Consider the following 13119-nt stretch of genomic DNA (forward strand, 5'->3'; position numbering starts at 1 on the left):
CAGCAGACACACAAAGTTCTGAGGGAACAGACCCAGAGCCTGGTTCAGGGCAGAGCAGCAGACACACAAAGCTCTGAGGGAACAGACCCAGGGCCTGGTTCAGGGCAGCAGACACACAAAGCTCTGAGGGAACAGACCCAGGGCCTGGTTCAGGGCAGCAGACACACAAAGCTCTGAGGGAACAGACCCAGGGCCTGGTTCAGGGCAGCAAACACACAAAGCTCTGAGGGAACAGACCCAGGGCCTGGTTCAGGGCAGCAGACACACAAAGCTCTGAGGGAACAGACCCAGGGCCTGGTTCAGGGCAGCAGACACACAAAGCTCTGAGGGAACAGACCCAGGGCCTGGTTCAGGGCAGCAAACACACAAAGCTCTGAGGGAACAGACCCAGGGCCTGGTTCAGGGCAGCAAACACACAAAGCTCTGAGGGAACAGACCCAGGGCCTGGTTCAGGGCAGGGCAGCAGACACACAAAGTTTGGAGGGAACAGACCCCCGGCCTAAGTTCAGGGCGGGGGAGGGGGCCGCACACAAACTGTGGAGTCTCCCAGCACTTGCAGAGAGAGGTCACACAGGCCCACAATCACAGAGGGAGTGTGAAACAGTCACCAACAGGTTACGTGAGGGAGTACACAGGCCTGCCTGCTCCACTGCCTCTCAGACCAGGCCCTACCAGCGGCAGCTCAGGCTGACGCTCGCTCAGTGGGGATCCTGACCACAACACACTGACTCAGAGGCCCTGGCCCAGCCAGACTGAAGTCTGCTGTCTCTGGGTCACTTCCACCCTCTCCCTCCAGGCATACCTGGCTCCAATGCAGGTCTCTGATTGTCGAGGGGCTGAAACTTCTTGCAGGATGGGCAGTTCCTCCAAGCTGTAGGCCCGGCGGTCTGAGCCAATCCTCAGCCTCTCTTAGGTCCACCTCCATCTCCCAGCTTCAGAGCACAGAGCAGGAATCTGGTTCCTCTAGGGGCTGACTGGCCTCTCAGGTTGGCGTTTTATAGCCTCCTGACTTCTAGTCTGGTGATGTGCTAGGTGCAGGCTCTGGGCGGGGCTCCGCCACCTCTGGATCAGTGGGTAGTGCCAGGCTGCCTCACCACACCCACGCACCGGCTTGTTACAATAAGTTGCTGTTCTGGAAGAAACAGTATTTACTATAGCCTTGAGTTTCTTAAAGCTCGGAATCTGACCAATGCTGGTCTAAGCCTTTCATCCAATATGAATTTTATGTCCTACATCAGTGGTTCCCAACCATTTTTATATCACAGACTGGCAAAGCCATTCACAAACATTTGGTGGACCAGTAACATTTTCTTTGACTAGTTGCATATTCATTATTCAAACAATGAATATGCAAATAAAATGTTACCGGCCTGCCAAATGCCACCAGAGCCACCACACAGCAGTCGGCTTCAGCTCTGGCAGCCACCATGTGGCAGGCGGCTGCCAGACCTGAAGCTGGTTGTTCATGGCGGGTCAGGGCTGGGGTACACCCTGGCCCCCTGAGTCGCTGCACAGCAGCTAGCTTCAGCTCCAGCAGCCACCACAGCCTAGCAGCCAACGATTCGTGGCCCAGCACCAGTCTGTGGGCTGGTGGTTGGGAATTGCTGTCCTACATGAATGGCAGTCTGTCATGCATTGTTCCAATGAGGTAAATACTTATAACTCCAAGGGAAGGAGTCTATTAGCATTCTAGTAAATGTTCAGCAATGAAGCTATAGATTCAAATATACTGAGGGAACAGTGGGTAGGGACAGACGATCATTAGAGAGATACCAGTGTGTCAACTCTAACTACAATTGACTCAATAACAGAGTTCCAAACAAATTTGGGAAACTGAGTTTCAGGTCTTCTTCTTGCACATAATCCATAATTTGAAATGGTCCGCTTTTGTTTGACATGGAGGAAATGTAAACCAGGAAGAAATTACACCAGGCTGTCTAAGAAAGCTAATGTAAAATGCTGTAATAGCGATAGCTCTTTATAAAGTTGTGATGAAAATACATAACTTAATGAGAACATGTTTCACCTTTGATCACTTGGCCCTATAAAATCCTATAGGCACCACAAAAAACAACTTTCTTCAGAGACTTCTTGCTGTTTAGCGCTAAGGGAACAGGAAAAAAAGAAACTGTTCCTGTTAAGCAGGCTTGAAAAAAAATCTCTTAAAAGTATGGTATTGTAACATGGACTCAGCAAGTTCAGGTGAGTTTTGTTTGAGAAATTGTTAATAGGAGGGGAAAGAAAGACCTTTTCTTGTTCTTTGATTTCTATGGGACTTAGTCTTCTCTGACCCATGAGTCTGGTTGTTCTATAGTACTTAAACAGTGGTTACATAAGGTTTAAATAAAAGTCCTTGATCCTGTTCTACGTAATTTGTGTGTTAGCCAAGGCCCAGAGCCCAACCCACAACTCTGCAAAATCATCCCAGTTCTATGCTGTAGAATCCCACTGCTACCCAAATCCTAGACATTCCTTTGATCCAAGAATTCCAGTTGTGCCACGTTACCACATTTCGCTTTTGACATGTCAGTGTTATAAATTGAGTCAAAGGTTCACGGATGAAACACTGTGTTTTGGCAAATCTTAAGGAAATCATCTGGAAGAGTATTTTATTCATGCTTCTGCCAATGCAAAAATGAATAATATATGCTTGTCAGGCCTTCCACCTGTTTCCTGAGAGACAACTGGTGCCTGCTGAGAGTGGATGGGCACAATTTAAAGGATTGTGCCATCCCAACTGCTTGAGTCATGCCCCCTCCCCCCGCATGACTGCCTTACAATCAGTGGTTCTCCCTGTGGCTTCCAGTTGTGTGCCACTGCCTCTCCCCATAGCAGCAGCTCCCAGCTTCTGCAGCTGCCATGCACAGAGGGGGTCCAGAAGCATCATGTGACTGAGCAGAGCCAGCACATCCTGAAAAAAATGGAAGCTGGGGGCATATGACCCCATATGTCGCCTTCCCCCCCATGTTACCTCTGGCTTCTGCCCAGGAGAGAGCCGCTCAGGGTTTCAATCCCAAGGACTTATGGTTTCAGCAGGAGTGGAACTGAAATTCTGAGCCCAGACTGGGCAGCAAAAGCCCTGAGAAACTCTGCCCTTCCCCACCCCCCGGTTGAAGCCCAGAGATCTTCCTCCCTGTTGGGCAGAAGCCCCTGCCTCACCAGGCCCTTACACAGGAATTTTTGGGGGAGACTGAGAGACATGGGATGGGTTGGGGGCTGCCCCACCCCTGCAGCCCAGCCCCACCTGGCCTTGCTCCTGGGGAAATGGGGAGGGAATCAGTCTCAGCTTTCTCCTGGCCAGCTGGAGCACTGGGGTGGGGGTGGGGGGTGTATTCACACCCTTCGCAGCCCCCATGCGTACAGGCCTGCCCACCACACCACCACGGGGGAGGGGGGAGATTGTTGTGTGTTGCTTGGAAAGCTGGTAGGTTTGGCCAATATGTTCTACATTCGAATAGATCCAGCATTATGATGTTTTACCTCATTTATCCTGTTTCTTTCCATAATGCTACTTTGCCATCTTGTAATAAGCCACTGCACTCACTCCGGAGTTTGAAAATTCACTTTTGTGTTCAACTATCAAATGAGAAAGATTATGCAACCTTTGATTTACTCTTTGGGGGTGGGGGGAGGTGGCACTGAAAACTCGCTGGATAAGAGCACTGAGGAGGCATGAAGTAGTTTCACCAATAATTGAGGCAAATGAGGAAAGGGGCAACACCCCAAAGAGGAGGGCAGTGAGACAAGACGATAGCTAATGAACTGTTGAACATATCCAAAAATGCTTATTACCTTTCATCCGTTGTTTTCCAGAGCTGAAGGATTCATTCCATTTAAAAGAGAAAACAAATGTGCGATGTTAAAGATTCATGTCATGATTCAACGCCAGGCCGCAACCTGTGGAAAGACTCATTACAGCAGGGTCCGTGCTGGTGCTCCAGGCCCCTGCCAGGCTGGAGCACACAAAATCTAGCTGGGGCCACTCTAGGGTCTGGTGTGCAAGGGGAATGTGGGAAGTGTCTTTCTCCTTGTTATTCAGGGGCCATGTGTCACTTGTGTGTGGCCCCCGACTGATTTTTCTGTGGGTCAGTGGCTCCCAACCCAAAAAAGGTTCCCTACCCCTGCACATTAATGTAATATATGATTGGCCCTAGCACAGGCAGCACTATGAAGTATTGTTACGGTCACTGTTCCTGGTAATCCAGGAGCAGGCAATAAAATGGTGGCGATTTGCCCAGGCTGGCCCCTGGTGGGCTGCTGCCACTAGATTTACCTGCACCTCCACAGGTACGGGCGATTGTAGCTCCAGATGGACGTGGACCACTGTTCCTGGCCAATAGGAGCTGTGGGAAGTGCCATGGACAAGGACATCACTTCCCACACTCCCATTAGCCAGGAATAGTGATCCACAGCCAGCAGGAGCTGCAATCTCCCGTACCTGCAGAGGCCCAGGTAAATATAGCGGCAGTGGCCATTCTGGGGAGCTGGATCCAGCCCGTTGACCGGTATTTGCCCACCCCTGTGGTAATGAGTGTTTTGGAATTGCTGGATTAGTGATTAAGTGGAAAAGGGTTCTCAGCTCACTCACAGCAGATACAAAATTTCATATGCTAAACCGGAAAAAAACAGGAGAAACCTGCATATGACAAGACAACATGTGCTTGTTTTGCATCTGGTCTTCTAAAGAGCTGCAATAATGAGGAGTTTCTTTCTCAGTAATAATGAGTAATAAATATGAGCAATATTTCTTCTTTGCCAACAATACAAGACTGACAGACCCAAATGAAAATGAATCAAAACAATCCCTTATTTCTTGGACTACAAATTACCTTTGGTATGTCATAAAATTCATTATTTGAGCTCTGAAATCCTATGAATTAGATTTTTACCTTCAATGGTTTTCAAGAATGAGAGTTTTTTAACTCGGTAGTAATTGACCCCCTCTGAACTCTGCAGTATGGAAATTTAAAACATATCAGACATGTCACAAAGAACAAAGCTCTTCTCTTTGATCCTAGATTACAGTGAGCATTTGAAATGTTAAGAACAATGTGATATCTCATATACTCAGGTTCACAGGATACCTAAAGCTTTACTTGGTGAATGTAAAATACCTTAGGCATCTCTTTAGAATTCCTTGTAGTGCTACATTATATTTGAAAAATACAATATAATAGTCTATCCCCAAACACGGATACCAAATAATTAGGACTGTCAATTTAACAGCCGTTAACTCATGCAATTAACTCAAACAATTACCGCACTTAAAAAATAATCACAATCAATCACAGTTTTTATCAATCAAACAATAGAATACAAATTGAATTTTATCAAATATTTTTATGTTTTTTCTCTAGTTTCAAATATATTGACTTCAATTACAATATAGACTATGAAGTGTACATGCTCACTTTATATTATTTTTATTACAATATTTGCACTGTAACAATGATAAGCAAAAGAAAGTGTTTTTCAATCCATCTCGTACAAGCACATTAGTGCAATCTCTTTATTGTGAAAGTGGAGCTTAGAACGTATATTTTTTTTGTTACATAACTGCATTCAAAAACAAAACAATGTAAAACTTTAGCACTTACAAGTCCGTTCAGTTTCACTTTTTGTTCAGCCAATTGTTAAAACAAACATGTTTTTTACATTTATAGGAGATAATGCTGCCTGCTTCTTATTTACAATGTCACCTGTAAGTGAGAACAGGCATTCACATGGCACTGTTATAGCTGGCATTGCAAGAGGTTTATATGCCAAATATGCTAAATATTCATAAGCCCCTTCATGCTTCAGCCTCCGTTCCAGAAGATGTACATTCAGGCTTTATATTGTTTTATATCTGAATGCAGTTATTTTCTGTACATAAGTTTACATTTGTAAGTTCAACTTTCATGATAATAAGACTGCACTACAGTACTTGAATAAGGTGAATTGAAAAATACCATTTCTTTTGCATTTTACAGTGCACATATTTGTAATAAAAATAAATATAAAGTGGGCACTGTTCACTTTGCATTGTGTTATAATTGATCCAAAATCAATACACTTGAAAATTTATAAAACATCCAAAATATTTAAATAAATATAATTCTATTATTGTTTAGCAACACCATTAATCACGGGATTAATTTCAATTAATTTTTAAATCATGCAATCATTTGTGATTAATTTTTTATTCATGTGACAAACCCAACAAATGATACAATCAGTACACCAGTTGTAGTCTTAGCTTTTAGCAATTCACAGCACTGTTGCTTTAATCATATATGAATAAAAGCCCTTGAGTCGCCAATTTCTTGATTTAAGAAAGATATTTTACTTGTGTTTCATACACAAAAACTGATAACCAACAGTGGCTTAAAAAATTAACACTACTCCACTTTTCCACAAGTGTACAAAAAGAAAGAATGGATTTACATTCAACAATAAAGCTTAAAGTCCAGTCTAGGTAATAGTTCCATTGACATTCACATACACAAGCACAGAATAAATATTTCAGGATTCTTGTAAGCATACAGCATACATACAGTACTTGAATTTTACATATGAGTGTTAGTAGGGTCAGCAATTCATAACCTCATAGAAAAGTAAAACTAAAACCAAAAAAGGTTGGTTGGGAGGTAACACCGAGACACTGCAAAGAGCTAGCAGATTAGTAGATCTGGTTGTGTGAAAAACAGTTTGCTTCTGCTTCCTTATATTAGGACAGTTTGTTTGCAAATGTTGTCTATTCAAAGTGCAGATTAATGCAAAATTATATTCTTGTATTTATTAATACATGCAAGAGGCAGTGCCCGAGTGACCCGACAGAATAAAGCTGTGATTGGCAAGTGGCCGATATAATACGGATGTTTCTGGCAATTTCTCTAAAGCACTTTAATAGCAGCAATTATAATTTCTAATGGCTGTTGATTGACTTCTGTTTGGGTTAAAGGGCATCATATTTCTTTAACATTTACAGCTATATTTTCTTTATAAATAAATATATCAAATAACAAATAGCATAGATAATGTGTTTCTTTTTTCTCGCTTTTGCATATGCATTGTGGAAAATACTCTGACCTTTTCAGAGACATTAAGTGCAAAAAATGCTGAACAGAGTGGAAACAGGGATGTAAAGGAAACATCACAGTGACATTCCTGAGATGTGAGCCCATCCCTGCTGTCCCACGTCAGGGGCATCCTAGCTAGGATAATCAGGACTTATTTATGACAATATAGTCAATGGCTTGTGAGAGTTATACTGTCTGGTATCTTACAGAGCTGTAAATGTGAGCTTTTCTTTGCTGGAGCATGGACAGTATGTCATGCAAAAGACTCAGTATTCCACACATCTAGTCTCTAGATTTGAAAAATCTGGTAATTTCCTTGGAGACATTTCCGCCCCATCCTGAACATCGGAACACTACGTTCATTAGGTGTTTCCTTTGTTGTTCATAATTTACCAGCTCTGCTTGCATTTTATAATCTGATCTTATATCACCTAGCTGACACCTGCACACAAATGTTTCCAATCAGACACAGGGTGCACAATATCAAAACTTTTAAACTTGTCCTGCAAGTGTCATCAAGACAGGATCACAGGAATCACAATGCAGAGAGTCCAACCTCTCACTGGCTGTACTGTGAAGATTCTCCTTTTCGGCGTAGGAGAAAGGAAACTTGTGTCTGCTTTTTAGAGTCTGAAAACAAGCCAGAGTGGAGAAAAAAAGTTAACACCAGACTTAATAAAGCTTTCAAGACAAAACCTGTTAAGCAATCTAGACGGACACTGTGAACTTCCTGCTGATTGCTGAAGTCTATACATACAGGAAATGTGTTAACAGTAGGAAGAAGTTGGGAGTTGCTACATAGGAGAGATCTGCCAATATTAAAAAAATGGCTAAGTGGGTTCTGACAGTATAAACCCCTCACTGGTCACTGTTGTCAGTGGTGCTGTTCCCCTTTTCTTTTTTCTCCTGAGTCTTGTTTCCCTTCTTCTTTTTCTTCTTTTTCTTGGTCTCCTCCTTCTTGCCAAAGGTTATGAAGTCACTTTTGTCAATTTGGCTGTTTGGTGGTTCCTGCCGGATGGAGATGATCGCAGGAGATCCCGGGATAATGAATTTGTCTGGCAACTCACCGGGACCAGCTTGTTTGGGATTGCCAGGTCCATATTTAAAGGTCCAGCTGTTGCTGTTCACACCAGCTCCCACTGGGGGGGACACCTCTCCTGCCTCGGGTTCTGAAAAAGTACAAAAACACCCAAACATTAAAATCTTACATGATAAATCAGTTTACATGGCAGGCATGGGGAACGCTTTTGGTCCCTAAGGGATTCTTTTAAACCAGACTCAGAATCTGGCCTTCAAAACTGTGGACAGTCTTCTCCATAGCCTTTTTCCCTTTTAAAGACAAGTGTGGCTACTCCTCTAGAATGCTTTGGGAAAGTGAAAGTCTTCACTGCACTGTTGGAATGCAAAGTTGGGAATGAGGGTGTCAAATTGGGGGGTGAAGTGGCAGAGAGATTTGGAGAGGCAAGTAAATATTTCAGTGATTTCCTAGACTGGAAAACTATTGGTGAGTTTCCTTAGGAGGTGAACTCTGCAGATGAATTCTGAAATCTGGGGCTGCACTGACCAAGGTCAGCAACTGTAAGTGAGGTGCAGAGAAGGGGTGGGTACATTAAACGAACTTTGGGGTTCATGGGTTATGTTTATGAACCCTAGTTGAAGCATTTTCGCAAATGAATGCTGAGTTACTTCCCTCCTTTTTTTTTCTTTTTTGCTACAGTCCAACTCTGTTTCTGAGAGGGGAAGAACTGCCTTGGAGAGGCACGCAGGGGTGATGTGTAATTGTCCCAGGTCACTGGGTGGAGGTTCCAGCCAGTTTCGGTGTTGTGTTGTTGAAAAGGATCCCCCGAATACTGAACCTCGCCCTTATTCCTGCCAACTCTGTCTGGCAGAAGGGTTGTAGGTGTTATATTAATTTTGACTTTCCATGTTTGTTTTTGACAATACAGGTTGAATCTCCCTGATCCGGCACCCTTGGGACCTGAGCGGTCGTGTACAAGGGAATCTACTGGACCAGGGGAGGTCAGGCGTCCGGGCTCTCTCAGGGCTCCCTTCTTGGCTGTTGCCCTGGGAGAATCATAGAATCATAGAATAATAGGACTGGAAGGGACCTCGAGAGGTCATCGAGTCCAGCCCCCCGCCCTCAAGGCAGGATCAAGCTCCGTCTACACCATCCCTGACCGATGTCTATCTAACCTGTTCTTAAATATCTCCAGAGAGGGAGATTCCACCACCTCCCTTGGCAATTTATTCCAATATTTGACCACCCTGACAGTTAGGAATTTTTTCCTAATGTCCAATCTAAACCTCCTCTGCTGCACTTTAAGCCCATTACTCCTTGTCCTGTCCTCAGAAACCAAGAGGAACAAATTTTCGCCTTCCTCCTTGTGACACCCTTTTAGATATTTGAAAACCGCTATCATGTCCCCCCTTAATCTTCTTTTTTCCAAACTAAACAAGCCCAGTTCATGAAGCCTGGCTTCATAGGTCATGTTCTCTAGACCTTTAATCATTCTTGTCGCTCTTCTCTGCACCCTTTCCAATTTCTCCACATCTTTCTTGAAATGTGGCGCCCAGAACTGGACACAGTACTCCAGCTGAGGCCTAACTAGTGCAGAATAGAGCGGCAGAATGACTTCACGAGTTTTGCTTACAACACACCTGTTGATACAACCTAGAATCATATTTGCTTTTTTTGCAACAGCATCACACTGTTGACTCATATTCAACTTGTGGTCCACTATGACCCCTAGATCCCTTTCCGCCATGCTCCTTCCTAGACAGTCGCTTCCCATCTTGTATGTATGGAACTGATTGTTCCTTCCTAAGTGGAGCACTTTGCATTTCTCTTTATTAAACCTCATCCTGTTTACCTCTGACCATTTCTCTAACTTGCTAAGGTCATTTTGAATTATGTCCCTATCCTCCAAAGAAGTCGCAACCCCACCCAGTTTGGTATCATCTGCAAACTTAATAAGAGTACTCTCTATCCCAATATCTACATCATTGATGAAGATATTGAATAGTACGGGTCCCAAAACAGACCCTTGAGGAACTCCACTTGTTATCCCTTTCCAGCAGGATTTAGAACCGTTAACAACAACTCTCTGACTACGGTTATCCAGCCAATTATGCACCCACCTTATCGTGGCCCTATCTAAGTTATATTTGCCTAGTTTATCAATAAGAATATCATGCGAGACCGTATCAAATGCCTTACTAAAGTCTAGGTATATGACATCCACCGCTTCTCCCTTATCCACAAGGCTCGTTATCTTATCAAAGAAAGCTATCAGATTAGTTTGGCATGACTTGTTCTTCACAAACCCATGCTGGCTATTCCCTATCACTTTATTACTTTCCAAGTGTTTGCATACGATTTCCTTAATTACCTGCTCCATTATCTTCCCTGGGACAGACGTTAAACTGACCGGTCTATAATTTCCTGGGTTGTTCTTATTCCCCTTTTTATAGATGGGCACAATATTTGCCCTTTTCCAGTCTTCTGGAATCTCCCCTGTCTGCCATGATTTTTCAAAGATCATAGCTAAAGGCTCAGATACCTCCTCTATCAGCTCCTTGAGTATCCTGGGATGCATTTCATCAGGACCTGGTGACTTGCTGACATCTAAACCTGGAGGCCTAACCTCTCCTGGCTCACTTGCCTGGGTCTGCTGCCCCCAGCCCTCTCCCAGGGCTCTGCTCCCTGCCCCAGTCCCCATGACAGCAGCTGCTGTTCCTGGGGTTCCCCGTGGGGGAATGGACAGGGAGCCCCAGGAGCAGCTGATGCTGCAGGGGAGACCAGAATTAGGGAACCCTGGAAGCAGCTGGGCAGAAGCTGCTCCCAGGGCTCTCTACCCACAGGGTACTCCTCCCCTCCCCCATCCCAGCCACACTCAACCTCTGCGGCTGGAGCTCTCTGGTCCAGCAAACAGCTGTGATCCTGCCGGACCATGGACCAGGGAGTCCTGGACAGAGAAGTTCAACCTGTAGCAGCGTTCTGGCAAGTCATTTAACACCCAAGACACCACTGTGTATTTTCAGCATTCACTCCATCTTAATTCCGTTTCTTGCCTGGGGCTGTGTGTACATTTAGTCGTCGTCCGCCCCCCCCCCCCCCCCCCACACCATTTCCTTGAAATAATAAATTAAAGAACTGAACAGCATGTGTCTTGGCCTACTTCAAAATCAGGAATTGATCCTCTCTCTTCTTGTACTCAGCAAATGTGACCCCTTTTGTTCCACCCTTATCAAGCTTTGACAAAGAAATGTTTGCTCCTTTTCAGCACGCCTGCCAAACAACTCTGGCACAGACTCTCTTTTCCTCCGTTCAGCATACAAATGGGGCAGAGAGAGACAGAGGTGACCTTATGCCACTTTTGCACCTCCCAGTTCTGGCTTGTGTCAGATGCCTGCCCTAGTGCACTGAAGAATCGCTCCCAAGGTTTATACGACATATGTTGACTTGCGGTCCATAGAGGAGTGTAACAATCCCAGCAAAGTATCAGAGGGGTAGCCGTGTTAGTCTGAATCTGCAAAAGCGACGAGGAGTCCTGTGGCACCTTATAGACTAACTGAAGTGTAGGAGCATAAGCTTTCGTGGGCAAAGACCCACTTCGTCAGACGCATGCGTCTGACGAAGTGGGTCTTTGCCCACGAAAGCTTATGCTCCTACACTTCAGTTAGTCTATAAGGTGCCACAGGACTCCTCGTCGCAATCCCAGCAAAGCAAATGGAGCACACGGTGTACTCCGCCCATGCTCCTGTCTGCGACATGTCCCTTTACCAGAACGAGGACCCACGACAGCTGCTTTATGTTGATCAGAGACTTGACACTGGGATCTCGACATTCTGCAGGGGCCATTTCAGATCCCTTCCTGCAGTGCAAAGGGTTATTTCCTATAGCAGAATGAGGGGGCCCTGCATTGCCTGAAAGTGTTAAACAATGCCACTGAGCCGACAGACATGTTTTCTGTTTGTACCACTCAAATCTACTGCAAAACAGGAGAGTGTCCCTTTAAGCTGGTTCAGCTAACACCAATCTACCCACCAGATTAAGTGAGTAATTTAAACCACATTTAGCAAATATCTACCCTGGAATCAGGATTCTGTGAGCACCAAGACTAAGGGGCTTGCCTACTCTTTTCTGTCTTTATCACAGCCCTTGAATACATTTGTTGCCCCTGTAAACTTAAGCATATTAATACTCCTTAATACTCACTAAGCCAAAGGAAACTAATTATCCTTACAGGGGGCTGAGGAACTCACAGAAGGGAGACCGTTACAGCTGGAACTTAATAGGTTAATATCCATCATTTCCTAGTAGCAGGGCTTCAGCAGCCTTTTCAAGAAATTTCACTTCTGCTTGATTTACCTGACAACACTGTTTGTATCTGGAATGTCAGGCAGGAAGGTCACAGTTCAGTTTACTACCACTTCATGTTCAGGCATTTCAGATCAGGGATAAATGTCAGCTACCCCTCAGCTTCTAAAGCCTCTATTCAGACTTATTTACTGTCTGATCAACAAGACTGTCACACACAAAAACACTCCATTTAGATATAATGTTACACTTAACAGGATAAGTTTTGCTCTTGCGTATTTTCTGGGGCTTAATACATGCTTTTAAGCTGTTTATTGAACTTATAAAAACTGACTAAACAAAGCTAACCGCCCCCAAACTATATTTATCACACTTCATTTAAAGTGTTACACTTCTTTTCTCTGCACCCTACAGCTGTATATGATCTTGTTGGAGGTCATCACAAAGAAAAACAGGACTGGCCCGTTTTTGCCAGCACTTAGGCATTCCCTGAAGTGGAGTGTGCTAGGTAGGTAGTACTTTCTTTCTTCTCGATGAATCCTTATGTTCAATGACCAAGCGATTTATTGTTAAAACATAGGCACAAAACAGAAACTAAATTCAGGCTGCAGCTGCAGTTCCTGGACCCTGCCACTGCAGATGTGTGTGAGTGTCTGCGTTCTAAAATGGAAGATGCCTTTTTGACCTCCTCAGCCACCGCCCACAGGCTCCGAGACAAATGCAAGCATCTCCGCAGAG

At 44.5% G+C, this 13119-nt stretch overlaps 1 protein-coding gene across 12 annotated transcripts in view; it reads right to left on the bottom strand.

The window, feature by feature from the left end:
• Nucleotides 1-5399: 5399 nt before the first annotated feature.
• LOC102444260 (protocadherin alpha-C2) overlaps nucleotides 5400-13119 on the bottom strand; it is a 175606-nt gene continuing 167886 nt past the window's right edge. The window contains exons 4-5 of one of the 12 annotated variants that reach the window (XM_075900037.1): nucleotides 8129-8230; nucleotides 6089-7691 (exon numbers count right to left, since the gene is read on the bottom strand). In XM_075900037.1, coding sequence (XP_075756152.1) covers nucleotides 7621-7691; nucleotides 8129-8230 — 173 coding nt within the window. In that variant the 3' untranslated portion in view covers nucleotides 6089-7620. Of the gene's footprint in view, nucleotides 8231-13119 lie in introns of all 12 variants that reach the window. The other 11 variants (XM_006135095.4, XM_006135097.4, XM_075900038.1 and 8 more) reach the window with 11 other exon arrangements.

This window comes from Pelodiscus sinensis, chromosome 17 (genome assembly GCF_049634645.1).
Source record: "Pelodiscus sinensis isolate JC-2024 chromosome 17, ASM4963464v1, whole genome shotgun sequence".
NCBI lineage: Eukaryota > Metazoa > Chordata > Testudines > Trionychidae > Pelodiscus > Pelodiscus sinensis.